At 36.1% G+C, this 21,310-nt stretch overlaps 2 protein-coding genes across 4 annotated transcripts in view; both read left to right on the top strand.

Annotated features, from left to right (window-relative positions):
- The first annotated feature begins 472 nt into the window (after positions 1-472).
- LOC108972634 (very long-chain-fatty-acid--CoA ligase bubblegum) lies at positions 473-10,268 on the top strand. 3 transcript variants are annotated; one of them, XM_018939303.1, is made up of 9 exons: positions 473-646; positions 6,093-6,369; positions 7,127-7,472; positions 7,544-7,645; positions 7,901-8,298; positions 8,907-9,207; positions 9,281-9,571; positions 9,634-9,883; positions 9,943-10,268. In XM_018939303.1, exons 2-9 carry the CDS (start codon positions 6,131-6,133, stop codon positions 10,014-10,016), a joined length of 2,001 nt encoding a protein of 666 aa, XP_018794848.1. In that variant the 5' UTR covers positions 473-646; positions 6,093-6,130; the 3' UTR covers positions 10,017-10,268. The 3 variants fall into 3 exon arrangements, with proteins under 3 accessions (XP_018794848.1, XP_018794851.1, XP_018794850.1); XM_018939306.1 differs by lacking the exon at positions 473-646 and adding an exon at positions 1,307-1,330; XM_018939305.1 differs by lacking the exon at positions 473-646 and adding an exon at positions 3,298-3,611.
- Positions 10,269-17,380: 7,112 nt separating this feature from the next.
- The window catches only part of LOC108972567, a 21,090-nt gene continuing 17,160 nt past the window's right edge, over positions 17,381-21,310 (top strand). The window contains exons 1-2 of the mRNA XM_018939201.1: positions 17,381-17,447; positions 19,696-19,703. The gene's annotated coding sequence lies outside the window, so the exon portion shown is untranslated. The remainder of the gene's footprint in view (positions 17,448-19,695; positions 19,704-21,310) is intronic.

Below are 21,310 nucleotides of genomic sequence, written 5' to 3'. Positions count from 1 at the left end.
GCGATTGCATTCTTGCGTGAGCAAATGTGTGACCGATCCGTCAAGCAATTGCAACAACACGATCAATAAGTTGATAAGAAAAACAAATACACGCACATGCCTATATACCGAGTCCATACACGCATATGTAACGTTGCTCAAACGGAGAGCAAATGCGAGCTGATCATTATTGGTGAGAGCGTACAAGCACTCGCTATGTATTTATAAGAGAAGCAGAGCGGCGAGAGCGTGCATAAGTTTGGCTGCCTGAAAATGAACTGTGTTGATAGCAGCTATTTTCCTGCCTGAATGCATGCTCCTATAGACTTCGGTATTTGCTATAGCTCTGTAGGTAGTTGTTTTTATTGACTGATCGTGAAGGCGCTACTAAATATATTTATTTTCTTTCTATGACTTTTTCTCTATATGATGGGCATACAAACACATTGCATTTGCCGTTAGCAGGCATTCGAAGTTTTGTTAAGTTTCCGGCCAGTTAGCGGTGTCAGTCTACTTTTGTGGCTTGTACGCGCAAGTTTCTTCGTATACTTTTGGCGGGTCGCGGTCTCCACGCTCGTATTGCTTTCTGGGCGATTTTTTTCAATCCTCTTAATTTCTTTCGTGTCTACAAATATTGGTTGCTGGTCAACTACTTTCGATTTTATTGGTAGGTGAAGAATGTTCAACCAGTGAAAGACGCAACAAATAAAATGTGCCAAGGTGTTGTTTCAATTTTCTGTGTTCGACCTTAAAAGTGACGGATCGGCAGTGCATGCAATTGTATGAACAAAAGTGCTATGGCGGCATTAAGAATATTAGTGTCTGCGTAGGGCTAACGCTGCATGAAGTCGTGGTATGGCGATAATAAAATGTGTACCGCATTTAAACTTTAGTTTCAACTACATAATTCCGAGACATTAAAATTGAAATCAGATACTTACGTGTGACAGTGTAAAAAGTTTTGAGGAATTTTGAAATATGCTAAATTAAATAAAAACTGTAATGTTGGCCAACTCGAAAACATATTGACAATGGAGTAAAATAAATCAAATTGCTCTCTACTATTTGCTGGGAGGCAGAAAACGTTGAATCTTTGAAAAATTGTGTTCGCTTCTTTTGCTGTAAAACAGTTGTTTTGTTTTGAAAAATTTAAGCTGTTTTCGTTTATTCAGTTTGTATTTCTTTTGTGTCTATATTACAAGATCTGTATTAGTCAGCATATTTTGGTCACTTAAGCAAACAACAACAAGTGGTATTGCTGTGTGCTATGACCCACGTGTTGGTGACGCTTTCGCAACTGTTTTTGAAGAGTTTGTTGCTTCAAATTTCAAAATACATATATATTTATTTAGTAAGTAAATTTATGGAAAATTAAGGGAAAATAATTAAATAATTTTTGATAGAGGAAGTAGATAATAAATTCATAAAAATATTAAGATTGAGTTTGATAGAGTAATATATATGTGCACATGTATGCGTATATATTAGATTTATTAAATGATTTAAGTCAGTGTCGACATTGTCTGAGAGATATAAAACGGGTATGAAAGTGATCTTCTTGAATACTAGTTTCTGCATAAAGAAATATAATAATAAATAAATAGTATATTGCTGCACTTAGCCATTAGTATGGTGAGATTGAGATACAGGTTTTAGTGTTGTGATCTATTGTATCCATTATGTAGATAGTCCTATGTAAACTAGTAAATCCTGCAGACCTAAACACATATTTTCGTACATTTTCTCCTGGGTGCGTTAACTAGAACTTAACTGAAAGGTGAATGCTCACCAGACTTCAATACTAGGCACCAAAGAAAAAATACAACAGTAGAGATCCCTTAAATGTCTAGTATTGCCTTGGAAATTGACGTTTATTTTCAATTATGGGAGAAGTGATTGTGAACTTTTTTCGAAATATTTCACAAAAATTAATGGAAAACACTTTTATAACACAAACTTAACTTCTAGATAATATAAGGTAATATTATTAGGTAGTCGAAAAAGTTTTTACGTATTTTGTAAAAAATTTAATTCGTTGAAGTTGTTGAAGTTACAGCTGTTCAAAAATAAGTGAAAATAGTGAAAAAATTCAATGTTTTGAAATTTTTGTACAAGAAAAAGGAAACATGCCACCCAAGCCACCAAAGAAATTTGTGAAGTTTACGAAGACGATGCTGTATCAGTTCATGTAGCACAACAATGGTTCGCTTTCTTCCGTTCTGGAAGTTTCGAAGTGAAAGATGCACATCGTTCTGGTCGACCTATTGTTGAAATAGTCGATGAAACCAGAACCAGGTTTTGAGCCATTTAAAAAAGGCTGGCTACAAAAAAGAAGCTTAATATTTGGGAACTATATGAATTGTATGTGAAAAATTGAATGGACCGAATTAACATCGGCGATTCTTTGCTGAAACGAAAGGAAATCGAACCATTTCTGAAACGCATGGTAACGGGATATGAAAAGTGAATCAAATACGGCAATAATGTGCAAACAAAAGTCATGGTCCAAGCATAGTGATCTTGCACCATCGGACTACCATATGACAATGGAATAATGTCTCTAGCGGAAAATAGCAAAAAGTGGTGGACCAAAATGGTACATATTTGGTTGATTAAAGTTCATTAAAAATGTAAAAATAAGTTGATTTTTGATTATAAATACGAAAATTTTTTTTCGACTACCCTATAGTTAGAACAAAAATTGTATAGCAACCAAATAAGTAAAAGTAATATAAGCTCATATAAAAATTAAGTATATTTTATCTGGCTTGCTTTATCACTACTGTATGTATTAATTATTGTATCGAATTCTTAGCGACACCRAAGGCATTCATAAATGTCCGGTATGGTCATTAAACTCTGATCCATGTACACATTTACACTGCAACGCCTACAGTAATTTTGCATTAGCCACACAATAAAATGTTTGTTATAAAAAATGTATACAATATAATGAAGTTAAACATCGGCCGGCATCATAAAAAAAATTTTAGTGGTACATAAAGGCGTGTGCGTAAATTGCTTTGGTCCAAAGTGCGGATGTTTAATTGCACCCATGATCGAAAGTCTCGAGTAGTGCATAGTCCAGCGCTGAAAATAGTTTTTTTTTTTTACTAATTACAAAAATGCTTATCAGCAAAGCACGAAATGAAGAGCAAAATGTCAAAAGTTGTATGTAACTGATTTTTTTTCTCTTTCGGAGAGCAAGCAAGCAAAGAGCGCAACGAGTTTATAACCATATTTTTTATTGACACAAAGTATATACTTTAACTATAGTATAGTATAACTTAGGTACATGCAATTTTATGCGCTTATCTTACTACAATACCAACAACAACCGAAGTGGAAACGTGCCTGTACGCTCACAAAGCCACTTCATCAAAAGAAAAATCAAATATCAACAACGAACAATTTGCAAAAAAAAGTGACGTTTGCCAAGCCGGAGTTTGGGAAATACCTCGSGAACCGGCGGCACACAAACACCACACACGAGCACATGGCTGCATGCGCAGAGCGCCGCTGAAATAACATACGTTAGCCTCTTCAACTGCCGATCGTTCAGTGACCTTCCTTCCGCGCTGTCTTCATGTTGCGCAGTTTGCTTTTGCTTTTGGCCGATACCTGCGAAATTGGTAAACATTTGTATATTTAGATCTTCATAGATTCGCACTAATTTCAAATTGTTGTTGCTTTCTCTGCTTTGCTTTCGCCAAATGAGTAGTTTGCACACATTTCACGCGCTCGCCTGCCATTTCCAACCAAACTCGTTTAGTTAAACTTTACCATTTTTGTTGGTTTTGTACACATTTCTTCTAACCAGTTATCGTATTAAGCGCAGCGCTTACGGTAGTTCACACAGGTGCAATTCCGCTTTGACGCTCGCTGAGAGAGTATATGGCGAAGCGCTTAAGCTGCTCTCTCTTCACTTCCTATCCGTCTATTTGCAAATATGTCAAGCACTTGGCCCCATGTTGTGCCGATAATGTGAGGTAGAACAAAAAATCAAGTGTTTTTGGCTAAAAATAATTCTTTGTTTCAATTGTGAGATGACGTAGAGACGTTTGCCATAAATTTCTGTTGTGTTAATGCTTGCTCTGGAAAGCTTCTTCGTTAGACAAATATTTTAACCTTCAAATCCGTCAAATATTGGAGTTAGTAAATGCTTAGTTCTCGGCAGTTTTCTAAAATATGATTCACGAAAAAGTATATTTTAGGAATCGAAGTATAAGTGTCTATGCATACTTCATATAAGAATTCCGAATTTTAGGTCTGGTAGCTCGATCTGAGATATTTGGTCGAAGATTGCGCTATTGCCTTGGACAATAACAATAATATGTTGTTTTTTTAGCGGGTCACTACTCCCCGTTAGGATAGTAAGTTGCAGTCGACGTCATCCAACGGAAGACCCAAGAAACGTGCTGTTTCGACCGTGCCAAAAGAAGAGGCACTCCTCAGATAAGTGGGGTTGGTGGGGCATGCAAAGAGGTGGTCAGTGTCATGCGAAGACTCATTGCACGCAAGACATATGTACATATTGGATATGTCGGGATAGGTAGCAGTTTAACCTGCTACGGCATCCAGAACGAAGCTGCGCAAGCTTCACTCTACTTTCTCGCGGCAACTCGAGCTCTTCGTCTGTAATGGGTGGTGGTTTGAATCCGAGTGCGCCATTCACTAGAAGCGAGTCGGTGGAGGTGTTAATGGCTCCGCAGTGAATGGCGGTCAGGGCTTGTCGGAAGTTTGTTGCGTCCGAAGTCTGGTCGGCGTATTGTCTGATGTCGTCAACGTAGTTGACCTCTTTTAGGAGGCCTTCCGCTCCAAGCACCATGCAGGCGTTCGATAGGTAACATCAATAGGCATCCTCGTCGTAGTCGGGAATTCAATTTTCTGGTAGATCAGAAGCATTTCACTGCATCCATCTGATCGCTCAGTATGTATGTCAGCTATTTTCTATGTTGTTCCAAGCTTCTTGTGGAGAAAAGAGCACGCCCGAAATTTCCGATCGATACCTGAGAAAGTAAAGGGTTAGCTCGCGTAAATACAAACGCAAAGATGGGCACGGGTTAATCTTCTCAGCTCGTCATTTATGTATCAAGCTTAAAGAAAGATGAGAAAGACAAATATAATTAGTGTTGCTAACGTATATTTTTCATTAAATTATATTAACTTTTCCACAAAATTTTGGCAAAGTAGTAAAACTTGCTTATAATATCGTTCTTCTGAGCTTTGAAGTCATTATATTAAAAAAATTTTCTCACGGAAAAAAATATCTCTATGGAGAATAGCGGACGAACTCCGAGTAAGCGCTGGAAGTTTAACGAAGACTCCGTATGATCGTTCTCGGGTTGGATCTCCTCCCGAAATGTGGGAAATCCCACTTTACGCATGCCCTTGTTTCTGGGTGTAACAAACTTCGTGGCAAACTTCTTATAACTTGTGGGYCACCATTTATTTGAAATAATGCATATTCTTTCGACATTCTCAATTAACGACAACTGAATATTTCAGGCAAAAACGGGTTTATTGTTGTATTTTAATAAGTGCTACGTCAGAGTTTAATGTAAAATGGTCAGGCTACCGCAAATACATGTGTATGTAAATAAATCAAACGTGTGGGGCAACTTTCTTGCTTGGCCTATCGACACATTGAAATTTAATTATTATTAGCAATAAATGCTTAATTTTCCAATTTGTACACTGTTAACACGTATAGTAAATCAAGTGATTACCAGCTGTGGGTACTGTGAGCAAATTGTATGCGAGCACAAATATTGGAACAGAGTAAATCTCACATAAGATTAGCATCAAATACTAATTTCTTCGTGTGGCTGTGTTTATGGTGTTCATTACTCGCATTAGTATGAGTAAACATCAGACACATAAGGTCACGTGACGTAAGACAAAGGTTATCGGTTGATGAGGTGACTTTAGTCTGCTGTCAATATTTGAAACTATAATTATTCGAAAATTTAATGAAAACATACGAGTGTATTCTACTTTATTTATGCCTTATTCGTTGAAGATTGCACTAAGCACTGTCGTATAAAGTGATAGCAGACCATCTTTTTTAATTATCCAATTTTAAGTAACTCTTATATTTAACTCTCTTGTAGCTTTCTGTACTTCTCGCTGCACCTGAACTACCGACGACATGTCCAATTGGGAGTCATTATATAACCGCCCCGGTCCGAATCGCTTGCTGCCAGCCGAGTCATATCGTACTAGCGATCCGACGGAGCCAGTGAAGATTCGTAGATCCACTGAGGGCCTCTCAGCTGAGGAGCCGATTTCCGTACCCGGTGTCTTGAAGCGTACAGTTAATAATTATGGTGATTATCCAGCGCTGCGCACGAAAAATGAGAACAAGGAATACGAAACCGTTACTTACAGGTGAATATAGTAAGAAGCCCGCGCTTTATTTTCAAATCTGCTGAACGTCATTAGCACTTTTTATTAACTATTAAGACATGGTGTAGATCCCGACTGTACTCCGGTACAGTCCGGTACTAGACTCCGATAAGTATGGAGATCTTTCATATTACTGTCGTTAAGATGCATTGTAGCAATTGCAGAAACCTTTATTGTGATATACATACATATATGCTTTCGAGAGCAATTTTTTCAACATCTAACCTAAATAACCTAAATAAATATAACTACCAGTTTTTTCACATTCAAAGCGATATCTGCTTATCGTAGTCGTCTATTTCAATTGGTTCAACCGTACTTCAGCACTTAAATTTAATACTTCGCTCTCTCTGATTTGCTAACCATAAATCCCGCCATTGTGCGCTGTTGCCGCCGTCCAAAAATCACTTTCACGCATTTTTTTCTTGGCACCACAGCCAACTGTGTAAAAAGCGAATCGGCTGGATTACATTTTTCATCACAATTCACCATTCGTGCCAACTATGACACCACTACTAACTGCGCCACGTCCACACCTACTCCCCGCCGGCCATACATTCGCACTTCCAACGTATGTCCGCAGATTTGTGCCAACATAAAATCCATTTCTCCATTTGTCGCCATATTTTCACGCTCCACTGCCATTAGGCGAAGACAAATTTTCACACTGCTGTTGGATTAACTAATTTTTTGTTTCCTCTTTTCCGAATTTATCGACTCTGCTCCGGAACTGCGCCAGGCAATATGAACAAAAAGTGCATCAAGTCGCCAAAGCGTTCATCAAGCTCGGTCTGGAGCCGCACCACTCAGTGGGTGTGCTATCCTTCAATTGCGCCGAATGGTTTTACTCGGCGATGGGCGCCATACACGCCGGTGGTATTATCGCCGGTATTTACACGACCAACTCAGCGGAAGCTTGTCTGCATGTTTTGGAGAATTCGCGTGCACAAATTGTGGTGGTCGACGAATCCAAGCAAATGGATAAGATTAAAGAGATTAGAGACAAATTGCCACATCTGAAGGCGGCTATTCAAATTCAGGAACCATATGCGCTTTACATGAAGAAGGAAGATGGCTACTACAGGGTAAGTGGTTTAGAAAGAAAGTTGATGGTTGCATCTAATTAAATAAACTTCAACTATGTGTCTTTGTATAGTGGTCCGAAATTGAGGCGATGGCTGTTGCGGATGTCGAAAATGAGTATCAGAAACGTCTGGCACATATCGCTGTAAACCAATGTTGCTGTCTGGTGTACACTGTAAGTAATTTGTTGTGGTAGTTTCAGATTAGCAGCTAACTTTAAGGGCAGACAGTTAAAGCGTCTCTATTGCCAATCTTAATATCTTGTACATATATTTTTTCACGTTTGGGGTCTCCACGTCTGTCGAACTCAACTATGATGCATTTTCCGCTGCAAATTAATTGCTTTTAGCTTCATGCACGATATCCGCGCATCCTCTATTTCCATTGCTGCCACTAACCACTTGATTTTCTCGCCTCTTCTTACTTACAGTCTGGTACCGTGGGCATGCCGAAGGGTGTTATGCTTAGCCATGACAACCTCATCTTTAATACACGCGCCATCATGAAGTCGCTATACAATGTTACAGCCGGCTCTGAGGTGGTCGTATCCTATCTGCCACTCTCCCATGTGGCCGCACAGACTGTTGATATCTACACAGTGGCTTCCATAGGCGGTTGCATCTATTTCGCCGACAAGGATGCGTTGAAGGGTACACTCGTGAAGACGTTGCAAGATGCGCGTCCCACAAGATTTATGGGAGTTCCGCGTGTCTATGAAAAATTCCAGGAACGCATGGTGGCCATTGGCTCCTCCAACGGCGGTTTGAAAAAAATGCTCGCCAGCTGGGCTAAGGGTGTAACATTGCGTCACTACATGGAGACTCATGGGTAAGTTGTGTAAACTTTTCTATTTGGTTGCTTCGTTGCTATTTGGTGTGTCGAGAAAGTATCCATATATGTTTGTGGGCACGTCCTTATAGAGAGCAAGTATTTTTACCGTTTGATTAATGTGCCACACGTTATTGTTATGTGCTCACTTAAATGGTGTCGGCCGATCGTTTGTCAGTCGGCTATTTTGTCGTCTAGCGTGACGACTGCCCGCTGTCTACCATTAACCGTTAACTTGGCGTTTAACATTCAAGCGTTGAGTAATTGCACTTAATTAACACACCGTCAGCGAAGCCATGGCGAGTGTAATGACGTAAATGAACTGTCATCTCGCAGTCAGTGTGGCATGAGAAGAGCAACCGGCGCTTAAATGTTCGTCCATTGTTTGGTATGCATTTTGAAAAGTTTTGTAAATAGTATAAATTCAATTGTTCTAAATTGAAATGAGAATAAATTTATTATTTGCTGCAGACACCACGAAGTCTACAGCTTTCGCAAGTTCAATTCCATTTTAGTCAAAACTTGCAGCCAACAAACATGCCCGTCCATGATTTCTAACAACAAGAACTACTTGTGTCCCTTATAAATAATTCCACTTTCCTTAACAGCAAGGGTCCCGGTGGTTTCGGTTATAACCTCGCTAAGAAGTTGGTTATGTCCAAGGTGAAGCATGCGCTCGGCTTTGATCGGTGCATAACTCACGTCACTGCTGCGGCACCCATGTCACCCGAGACGAAGAAATATTTCCTCAGCTTGGACATGAAACTTTTGGATGCCTTCGGAATGTCTGAAGTGGGCGGTTGCCACACGTTATGTCTGCCTGATACACAGCCGTTGAACTCGATCGGTAAAACAATGGCCGGTTGCGAGACTAAGATTATCAACAAGGATGAAAATGGTCATGGTGAGGTAAGTAGGGAGAAAAGTCTGCGATTTTATGATCTTCCAAATGCTAATTTTGTATCTTCATGCTACTGAATAGATCTGCATACGCGGCCGTCACGTTTTCATGGGCTACATTTACAACCAGGAGAAAACCGATGAGGCGCTGGACGAAGACTGTTGGCTGCATTCCGGCGATGTTGGCTACATCGATGACAAAGGCTACGTTTACATAACCGGACGTTCCAAGGAGATTATCATTACTGCTGGTGGTGAGAACATTCCACCGGTGCATATTGAGAATTTGATCAAGAAGGAATTGGATGGCATTGCGAATGCCTTCTTGGTGGGTGAGCAGCGCAAGTACCTGACCGTGTTGCTAACAATCAAGGTAAGTACCAAGTGCTATCAGCCACTCAATATACCATACTTAATCTGACTTTTGCTTTGAAGACCGAAATGGATCGTGAAACTGGTGCACCACTCGACGACCTCACTCACGAGTCGCTCACTTGGGTGAAGAGTTTGGGTGTTGAACACAAAACGCTGAGTGAAATTCTGAAGGCCGGCCCTTGTCCCAAGGTGTGGAAATCCATCGAAGACGGCATCAAGCGCGCCAACAAGCACGCCATTTCCAATGCGCAGAAGGTACAGAAATTCACAATCCTGCCACATGACTTTTCCATTCCCACGGGTGAATTGGGTAAGTGTACTGGAATATGCTACTGTGGGAACATCGTTAATCTATTGTTTATGTTTTAGGGCCCACTTTGAAGGTGAAACGCAATGTTGTCGCCAAACAGTATGCCGATGTCATCGAGGCTCTTTATGCCTAATTGCGGCTGCTGGAACTTTCCAAAGCRCTCTGCGTTGTACAACCGAGGCTGTTCGTAATTCCTATAATTTTGCTGAAATCATAGAAATGTAGTTAGTTAATGGAATAACAAATATACATATATATATAGCTAAATTACTAACAGAAAGGTAGCAAACAAAGTGAGAACAAAGTGTTGCCTAGGCAACCAGCCTGTAGAGTTTAACAAATAACATACTCTAATGACTTAAATTAAGTTCGGTAGATAAAAAATGTACATAAGTTTTGAAAGGCACACGCATCCATGTTTCGGCAGTAATTTTTGGTCGGTTAAGCAGTTATTTTTCTGCATCTGCTGGATTCATTTTCTTAACAAAACAGATTTTGCTAATGGAGAAAATTTATTTTTACTTTCTATATAAGGACTAACACGTGATTTTAAAAGCTGATTGAATTTTGAAAACAAATATTTGCTATGAATTTGTAAAGACTTATCCAAAATATGATTTTTTATTATTTCTAAAAATAACTTTAGTTCATATTTCACAAATATTCACATACATACATGTGTACATACTTTAAATATAAAAGTACTTACTTATTTAATTGTGTAAATAAATTCCAAAACTTTAGTTGTAACTGAAAAAATTTGATTGTACAATGAAAACTAAGAAAATATAAAGTGAGTACAGAAAAAAGTTTACGAAAACTATTTTTCTTTCAATAAGCACTAGTGTTGGAACTTTGGCGAGACTTAATTCCTAATTCCGTACTTTCAACAAAAAAAAAAAAAAAAAAAAATATTGAAGATACTGTATAGCCCCAGCAACACTTCTTTCAAATGTTCGGAACGTGGTTTTTATATTAAATGTACAACACAAGCCATTTGAGTGACTACCGCCTGAAAGTATGCCTATAAATTCAGCTGCTGGTAAATATAAAGATACACTGAGAAAAATTTTTACTAACGACTCTTGGTTTAACATTGCATCGTCAAGCGTCGCTATACCAAATGTTGAAATAAACGGGCAGCATTTGTGGTGCAACCCTGCGCTAACATGTATTCGGACGCCTGCGCCTTTCTAGTGAAGAAATTATTATCTAGCGAAGGAAAGTTTTTTTCGTGTGAAAAAGCGTTGCTGTAACTCTTTATTTACATTTATTTTGTTACAAAAATACAAGAGAAAAGAAATTTGTATTTTCTTATGTCATTAGAATCATTTACAATTGTAAAACTGGTCTAAAATATGCAAAACAAAGCATTGAAGATAGCGTCTTACTACTTCAACGAGGTATCCGCTTACTCTCTCGCACGCATTCAACTACAACTTTTTTTTGCTTTAACAGGTATTGCTTTTTTTGACGAGAGAGCACAAGTGGACAGAGAAAGAGAGAAAACGTCGGTTTTAACTGTCAAATTCGATTTTGTATCAGATAAAAAACTGGTAGGAAAATAGTATGGAGAACTACATACATATATACACAGCACGCAGAAAACCTTGATAGACTCTAGCAAATTACAAAAATAAAGTTTTGAGTAAAATGCATTTCCATAACTCTTATCACCTCTTGTGTGCTGAAATCGAAAATGACTTTCATTTTGTCATAAATTCTTTTGATGTTAAATAAGTTATCACAGAAAAAAGAGTAAACCAAAGATTTTTTATAATTGTGTAACAAAACTACGAAAAATATTTTCCCCCTAGCGAGACTCCGCTTGGCACAATTTCATCTTTTGGAAGTATCAGGAAGGTCTCACTGAAGAGTACAACAATAGCTTGCCATTTACACACTCCATCTTTCCCGGTATATTTTTTCTATCTCCCTCATATCTTGGTGAAATCCTTCACTTTGCTCTCACTCACATCTCCTAAATTTTCTGAAAAGTAGTCGAGGTGGGGATGGAAAAATTTAGCTTAGGACTTTCAATTTACGATTTGTTTGTAGTTAGAATATTTATTATTGCCTAAGAATCCTCTAAGAGCTCTTTAAAGGGTTACATGGGTTTCCCTGAAAAAACAGCTGATTTTCAACAATTTTTTTTCTTATAAAAATTTAAATATTTTATTGGAATTTTTTTTGTTAAAAACATATACAGTAACAAAGAAATTCTGAAATTTTTGGAAAAAAAAAATTTTAAGCTCGGTCATTGTGACTCCATCTCCGGTGAGATTTCGGAAAAAATATGCGCCCGCGTTAGCAGGATAACTCCTTACAGGATCATCTAAAGTGAAAAATACCTGTTTTAGTTAGAACCTTAACTTAAAACTTTGAAGTAGGAAAAAAACAATTTTACGAAAAAATTAAAATTTCAGTAAAAATTTTGAGACATTTTCTTTTCTCTAATAATTGTAACCGAAAAAAATTCTGTAAAATTTCATAAAGATCGCTTGAGTAGTTCCCGACTAAAAAAAAACACAGTTTCGATAAAAACGTGTTTAAGACTAGCATCGAGCGCACAAATTCTCAAAGCTGTATCTCCGAAACTATTACTCGGATCAACTTAAAACTTTTGGACAATATTCTAGAGGTTTTATGGAATTTAATAAGATAATGGAAAATTCGATTTTTTGAAATCAGTAAATCCATGTAAGTCCTTAACGGCAATCTACAAATTCCACTTTCGACATTTTGTTAAAAGTATCCAAATCATTGGATATTTTAACGTCTTTAAATGTAATGAATACCTTGTATTAAGTTTGTAACACCCAATAAAATGTTTGTATGCATAAATGTTCATCGTGATCAGCTCTATTTAGCTACATATGTCCGCCTGAAACTAGTCGCTTAGTTTTAGAGGTTTTATCTGACACTTTGCATATGTATTTCCTTTCCTCTTCAACGAACTGCTTTTTTTTTGCCGAAATCGCCGATGTCGGACCATTATAACTTATAATTGTCAAACAAACCGATCGATGAAAACCAAGTTTTTGTAAGGAAAACTCTTTTATTTGACAAGGGATCTTCACAAAAATTAGCATAAATTCTCGGCTGCACCGAAGCTAATATACCCTACACAGATGCATTTCTTTTAGTAACTATGTGTTCAGTTTATATGAAAGCTATGTATATGCTATATTAATCCGATCTGAACAATTTTTGCGGATATTATAGTATTACCTTAAGCAGTAATCCATATCAAATTTTGTGAAGATACCACGTGAAATGCGAAAGTTTTCCATACAAGCCCTTGATTCTGATCATTCGGTTTATATGGCAGCTGTATGCTATAGTAAGCCGACCTGAACAATTTCTTCGGAGATTTCATTGTTGCCTTAGAAAATAATCTTTACCAAACTTCATTAATATATCTTGTCAAATGCAAAAGTTTTTCATACCAGCACTATATTCCGATCGTTTAGTTTGTATGACAGCTATATGTTATAGTGGTCCGATATCGGCAGTTCCGACAAATGAGCAGCTTATTGAAGAGAAAGTAACATATGCAAATTTTCAAAACGATATCTTAAAAACGATATCGTATATATACAGACAGACGGACAGACCAGATCAGGCGGACATGGCTAAATTGACTCCGCTCAACATACTGATCATTTAGATATATGTATACTTTATAGGGTCTCCGACGCTTCCTTCTGGGTGTTACAAACTTCGTGACAAACTTAATATAGGGTATATTCAGGGTATAAAAAATACAATAATTCACATCGGACCTATAACATAATGGTGCTGCCATGCAAATTGAACGATCGGAATAAAATGGAAAGTTTTTTCATTTGATGAGATATCTTCAATAACGTTGTCATGGGTTATTGCTTAAGCCATTCTGCGGAGAAATTGTTCAGATTGGTTCACTATAGCATACAGCTGCCATATAAACTGAGTAATCGAAATTCAGTTCTTTTATGGAAAACTTGGATCTGTGAAATTTATTATATTTTCGTTGTAGCCCTATTCAAAATTGTTTTGGTTTCTGCTATATTTCAACACGAAATCAAATACTTATGACTCATTCGTGCAGAATTGARAATCAGCTGAAAACAGCAGTCGTAAGTCATATGTTTCATTTCCTACAGTCGYTTTTTCTTCCCACAAGCCATGCCAGATTATTAAAAGTAATAAATATACAACAGTTATACCGTCATTAAAACATACCGCACCTACAGAAGGTATAGACATATGTATGTATGTATGTATGTACATATAAAAACCTAGCTACATATTAATTTCATTCGCATTTCGTGYCTACCGTCAATCTGCTACACTCTCTGTGCTCTTCTGGGTACATGCGTACTTACGTATATATATAGACGAGTAGATACATATGTCCGTAAGTTACGCATTCATTCCGTAATATACTCGTATTATTTTTGTTTTTCATCCATCGGCGCTCTTTACATGCCGCGCACACATTACAACATTCGGATATAAATATATCACCATAAAAGTATTTGAAAATGTTTACTTTGCCTTGCATTTACGTGYATGTATTTATGTGTAGATGTGTAAATGTTGGTTTATGTCGTCAAAAGGCACGCTTAGCATATGATTGAGTGTATTTATGTGAGCATATTTATTATATATACATATCATTTACATATGTTTATGTTTACTCTTGTAATAAATATTAAATACTTTGAATGAATAATATTTGTATAAAAACAACAACAACAAACCGCTAAATATCATTCGAAGCCACACAGCATTATATACAAAACATACAAGACATCGGAACAGGCGCACAGCACGGCACGAATAGCGGCTGCGGCGGTTAGTGGTTGATTGTCGGTGGTCATCAACATTAACAACTAAACAAAAACACGATGTTATTTAGCTATAAACATATGTAAACGCTGGATACATATATACATGCTTGTACATCATAAATGCAAATTTCAATGACGGTAATGAAAGAGAGCCAAATGAGTGACTTATTTGCAGTTAGGCGGTGAATGGCGTCGCAGAGAGCAATTGCACGCGCTGTGAGAGCGAAAAACTGCCTAAAAAATATATATGTATGTATGTGCATACGTATGCTTATATTTTTAACGAAGCGCAATGTCTACTATTCGGGTTTGTATGGAAGCAGGTGCACTGAAGCAGGTATACGAATACTCACGAATTCGGCGCTTAATGCCTATGGGGTTATAGGGTTCATTAATACGCTGAACTCATAGAGAGCGACAAACTTCAAGCAACATCTCTCTCAATCATTAATATACACACGTTCTTATGGACACAGTTATGTAGTCGTGAAGTCATTAATATTTGACAAATGTCGCTTGAAGTCTGTCGCTTTCTATGTTTTCAGCAGATAATTTTTTAGATTTTAGACAGAAATTCTGTTGTTTAAGGGTGCTTGCAGTTTGGTTAAACCACTATACAGGCCTTGTCCGAAAAGTAATAAGACGGAGTCAATTTAAAAAAATGTATTAAACCAATCGGTACAACTCTTTAAACTCTGATCTAATGAACACTGCATTTACGGCTTGCACTACTTACAAAAACATGTCGCGCGAAAATGTTTGTCCAGGTGCTCGGAGACAACTGACCAGCCGCTCGTTCCTTAACTAGGGACGTCCTCTACCAAATCCAGTCGGTGCGCGCACGCTCCGAAGTATAGTCGCAGCGGACCCAAATCAGTTCTATTACTTTCCGGATAAACCCTGTATTGGCAGTGGTTCAATTTCGAATACAGCGTATGTAATTTCAAGATAAAGTTTACGAATTAATTAATTTTAAAATAAAAACTTTGAACTAGTTTCCGAACAATTAACCAAATAATTAATATTTATAGAATTTACAAATAAGGAAGGATTAAGTGCGGCTCTAACCGAACATTAACATTTCATATTATCGCAAATTTCAAATCAAATGAAATCGAATATTCTTGATTATTCATAATCTATAGACACGTCAATCTGGTCGGAACTATGGAAGTTAAATTTCAAGATTAAATAACAAAATTGCGGACTTTGAAAAAAGAAGTCAATTTATTTTAGCAAAGAAAGGGTTGTAAAATAAAAAGTAAGGGGTGGGGTGAATTCACGATAGTACCGACGAGAACTATGAGTATGTAGAACAGCCTGTTAAAATTTGAAAGCAAGCAGTAGAAAAAAAAGTTAGGACCCGGGCTGACCAGAAAAGTAATGTTGTGAGAAAGACGCGTTTAAAGTTTAACAACTCCGAGGTGCTCTAGGAAACTTGTTATAACTCCCGAAATATTTGGAATTTCTGAAATTTTGACAGTATATTCTCAAGACATTGTACTTTCAAATTAAGCAAAAAAATTTTTAGATTTTTTGAACTCAAGTTACCAGACTATTAAAACCCGGAAAAGTTAACGAGAGAATGGAAAACAATATATTAAGGGTGCCATCGTTTTCACAACCACTCACTTGATTTCATTGAAATATGTATTACATACATATATTGACCAACTTACCACTTGAGGGTCAAAAATCACCATGTCTGGAAGATTAGTTAAGGAAAAGTCTAAAAAAAAGTTTTATTAAGATGACTTCTGTATATGGTATACGACATAAAGTCAACCGGAAGTTCGAAAATATCTACATAAGTTAGGCATTTAAGGGCTAAGGGAATTACTAATCCGATTTCAAAATTTTTTTTTTACATGAGTTATCATTAAAGGCATGATTTAACATAGTTTTATTTCGATAATGTCCCATTCTTTAATTTATATATTTTGTAGCGAAATAATCACTTGAAGTTTTGATATTGGGTGGTGTGAAAAATACGCGTGGTTGAAGTCCGATTTCGTCAAGTGTTACAATGTAAGATAAGAATTTTWTAATAATATTATGCACCAAATTGGGTTTAAAGGATTTAATATTCCCTAAAACGGGCGGCGCTACAGTAGTTTTCCAATTTTATGCCTTGTTACATTTGTGTCTTAATATAAGTATGGCTTAGCAAGTTTTTGATTAACAACATTTTATGAACAGTGCCCAAGTGTAATTTCAACCTTCCTTCAGCGCSCAGGAACGCGTGTTTCATCAAGATATCYCGSTTTTTACTAAAGTTATCGCTTGTACCTACAGATAGGTGGACATACTAGTCACTTGGAAGTCAAATCGACTCGTAACCTGATCATTTATATGTATATGTACATAACTGCATATTTATCCCTAATACTTGTACTTTCAGATGTTATACAAAAACTGTTATACTCGTTTTTGCAAATGTTGCGAGAGTATAAAAACATAATAAATTTTATTCATATATGGTATCAGTATATACTACTTATACATACMTAGATGAGATTCTAAGAAGATAATGACCGGAAAATAAATATTAAATTTGACAGATTTATGTATATTCAGATTTATAATACATTACAATGTTTCTTAAACAAGATATTGCTTTTAAAAGAAAAATCTTCTGATTAAAAGTTTAGTATTTCCTTAAAGCTTATTCAATAAGATTCTTAAAACAAAATCCGCATTTATTTAAGTTACTTTGTGATAAAAGGTGAGTTTTAAAAGATATTATAAAATAAGTTGCAGTGAAATAAAATCACTTATTCTGTCACTAAATTAGTTAAGTACTTAATATATACGTATCTCGCGTTGTATAARTGTGATTGAGTGTCGCTGTATGGTTTAAGATGGCTGGTTGTGTTATTGATTGACCAAATACTTTTCGAGCGGACGAGAAAGATGGACACAGATGTGTAATTGCTTCAAATTTTTTTGTAATTTTTACAGTGCTCAAAATACTCGTAACATTCAAAAGTTTGAAAATGAAAAAACACAAAAAAAAAAATGTTGATCGACTCATAAGTAGTTCTAATTTAGGATGTTCCTTATTCCTCGTCCTGCGCTTTTGGTGGTTTGCTTACAAATTTTCAGGTTATTTGCTTAGTAGACTAATTTTCTACAGGGTGTTTCAACATAATCAATCAACCGGAAGAAAATAAAATTGTATAAACACATATGTTTTCAATTGTTAATGAACGAAAAGCGATAAATGTAGACAAGGTTCCATGGAAATAAACTMAGTTCATACCAATTATAAATTTGTAGCAGTTTACAGTGTAATAAATATGCATTAAATAATAGCTATAAGGGTGAACTAGAAAAAAATAATATCAAAGCATTTAAATGTACAAATTTTGTGAATGAAAAAAATTAAGTCGATTTAAGTTGTTTTATAGGCAAGAACTCTCAATGTACAAAACAATATTTTTGTCCTCCGTATATCCGTAGGTTCAACTATATTTCAACTCATAAATATGACACTGGCGTATTTTTGGCTTATCCTAACGTACATACATAGCTACTCTTCCTTTAGAAAAGATAATAKAATATATACAATAAGATATGTAGAAAATAACATACTAAGCAGGTAAATGGTTGTAATGAGATAGCAAATATTTGCTTCACATGATGTTTTTCTACTTAAGGAGCATCAGCTGAAATATATATGTATGTATATTGTATGTACATAATATTATGTATATGCTAGTAAATTGTGTTGGTAATATTAGGGATGTTCGATTTGTTTASTTTAAAATAATAAATATGAAATTTGTTCTACACAAGTAAATAGCTGTAGTTATGATAGCGTTTCTGGGTGATTGCCGTGATTTAACATAYGCCCAGAAATCGCATGATCTTTGTGACCATTTGACTGGGCAATTTCTCGATAGTAATGAGTCGTCAAACTTTGCACGCAACGACGCACTGCCTTTCTGCGCTAATTTCGTCAAATTCTGGGGAAACAAGTTGATCAATATAGTATTTACTGTCTCATTTCGAAATAAATAAGGCTCACCTATGCCGCCATACCACTATTCTTACCAAACGGTACATTTTTGGGGATGCATTTGAGCTTCCTAAATCACTCGAGGCCTTGACTCACCTCAACAGCGACCATTTTCTTTGTTGATGAACCCATTAATTGGAATATTTCAAAATTCTTGGCAAACTCTCCACCATGTCTCCTCGATTCCTGTCCAAAGTTCTTCAGCATTGTTGAATTCTTTCAACGCTCCATAAATGTTCAATGGGCTTTTGCGCTAGCCACCTCAGCACGTTAATACTTTCTGCAATGAGCCAAATCTTCACATTTTTAACTGTACATCCATAGGCATCAATTCAAGCGCAAACGGTTACATGGTTTTTTGGAGAATATTGAGGCGTGAAACATTCAACATCAGAAAAACGCTTCCCACAGCATAACGTTATGACCGGTAACGGTTTTTGTGGTGCATCTCGAGTTATATGCCCGACTCCTGGGGCGATAGGCGAATGGTTTAATCCAAAGACCCTTTTCTAMAAATTGACGTAAATTTTCATTGGCAAAGTTCAACTGTGCTYTTATGTTTCTTTTGGGCAGCAATGTTTTTTCTTCACATTCGTCCAAACAACTGACTATTATGGATTCGCTGGCTAGACTTGTACGAATCTTCTGGCATGCTAAACACAAATGCTTCTCTTAATAGTCTCTCGGGAAGGTTTAAAATAATCAGTATTACTTTTTCTGATGAAATATAGTATATACATAAGGGTGGTTCCAAAGAAATTACTCCAAATTCTAAAAATATTCAATGTGTATAGATAATTGTAGTTCGTCTTAAAGTTTAGTTAGTTAGTAGTTTAGTAAAGTTAAAGTTTTTATATAAAAGATGTTTTTCTAAAAACTTGCAGTAGTTATTTGTAAAGAGTTTAGAGTTGAGCTATRGGACTTATGTTTGGTGTGGATTTTATTTTACAGGAAGGAAGTATTTGAGTGGTTAAGGGTTCAAATAATATGAACATACTTGTATATGTATGTAYATAACTCATTTGTTACAATTTCAAGTTTTAAAATTTTTTTAATCTACAAAACGACCAGCCCTACAGTGCGTACTATAATTGCGGGAAATGGTCCAAGTCTAAAGTTGTCGATTATGATGATTACTGCTGCTGTTGTTTATAGTTTGGCTTTTGGATTAGCAGATTAATAAGCTTTATGCACTTACATATATGTAGATATATAATCATGTTTGTGTATGTGTTCACACCTGTTTTTAAATTATATGTAAATAGTTCCGCAAAGAACACTTGTGTAGTTGTTAATATAGTTTTTACACCTTTTTTAGTTGTATGAATGTGTGTATACCCGTATTAAGAAGAGTTGCCTTTATACATACCCATACATATATATGTATATATATCTATGTACATACTTATGTATATGCATCTTAATGTTGCTGCACTGCACAACATAAATGTGCCAGTCAGTGTCGAAGAGACACCGAGCTTGTTGAAATGTTATCTAGTGTATTATTTTGTTGTATTTGTACTACAAGTGCACTACATTTACAAGTTCGCGTAGCTGCCAGTAATTAACCAGCAGTTAGATATGAACACTGCTGTATGAAATGCATTTAAAAACTCATAAATATACGTATGTATATRTGAATAATCTATGTACTTATGTATATATAACATATACATATTATTGTCTGGTGAAATGTGGTTGAAAATATTGCACGAATGTAAATCTATGTTTGTTGCTTRTAACTGTGTTTGTTGCACTGCGAAGGCTGGCACGATGAGTTACTTGTGAAAAGCATTTTTATTTGTGTGGCTAGCTACGAAATCTGTTGCACACGCTCACATACATATGAGCATATAAAAATCTATATTTTTTTGTATATTTACACGAAAATCCAGAGTAACTTTGCCGTTGCGGCCGCGTCGGTTGCTGCTTCATGTTCGCCTGGTGGAATTAAGAAATCTATATGTATCTACCGCAGATCGACGCACACACAAAACCGATTTATGCAAATAAACACATACCATACATACATATATGTATGAATAAATAATATACTCGTAAACATAAGTTGCATATTTTACATATTAAATTAAGTAAATGAGTAGTTAAACAAATACATATTTGCCTCCAAAGATAAGCGTCGACAATCTTACACAAATGTTGGTGCAAACATACTCTCATATGCAAACATGCAGCTAGAAGTGTGTTTAAATATTTAAATTCGCGCGCAATTTCATACATACATGCCTGACTCTATTTGCATATTTGACAGACATGTCTGCCACTGAGAATTTTAATTTGCGCAAAAGTCAAAAAAATCATATAAACGCATATGTATGTATATGTATGTATAATAATCATATGCAGATAATATACATATATATATTCATATATACTTAATTAGTGGTTATTTTTGATGCAATTTTTATCCAAATCATACTTTTGTAGCGTTTATTTGTGCAAATACATACATATATACTTATGTACGTATGTATGTATGTTTGTATTGACGTTGACATCTTTGCTATTTTTATACTCTCGCAACAAAGTTGCTAAAGAGAGTAGGTA

The sequence above is a fragment of the Bactrocera latifrons genome, unplaced genomic scaffold (genome assembly GCF_001853355.1).
Source record: "Bactrocera latifrons isolate USDA-ARS-PBARC rearing strain unplaced genomic scaffold, ASM185335v1 scaffold_41, whole genome shotgun sequence".
Classification (NCBI taxonomy): domain Eukaryota; kingdom Metazoa; phylum Arthropoda; class Insecta; order Diptera; family Tephritidae; genus Bactrocera; species Bactrocera latifrons.
This window is presented reverse-complemented; position numbering and strand designations above follow the sequence as displayed.

Coding starts and splice junctions, on each gene's coding strand:
- LOC108972634 (XM_018939303.1), top strand. CDS start 6,131: ATGTCCAATTGGGAGTCATTATATAACCGCCCCGGTCCGAATCGCTTG. Junction 8,299..8,906: donor CACTACATGGAGACTCATGG/GTAAGTTGTGTA, acceptor TTTCCTTAACAG/CAAGGGTCCCGGTGGTTTCG. Junction 9,572..9,633: donor CCGTGTTGCTAACAATCAAG/GTAAGTACCAAG, acceptor TTTGCTTTGAAG/ACCGAAATGGATCGTGAAAC.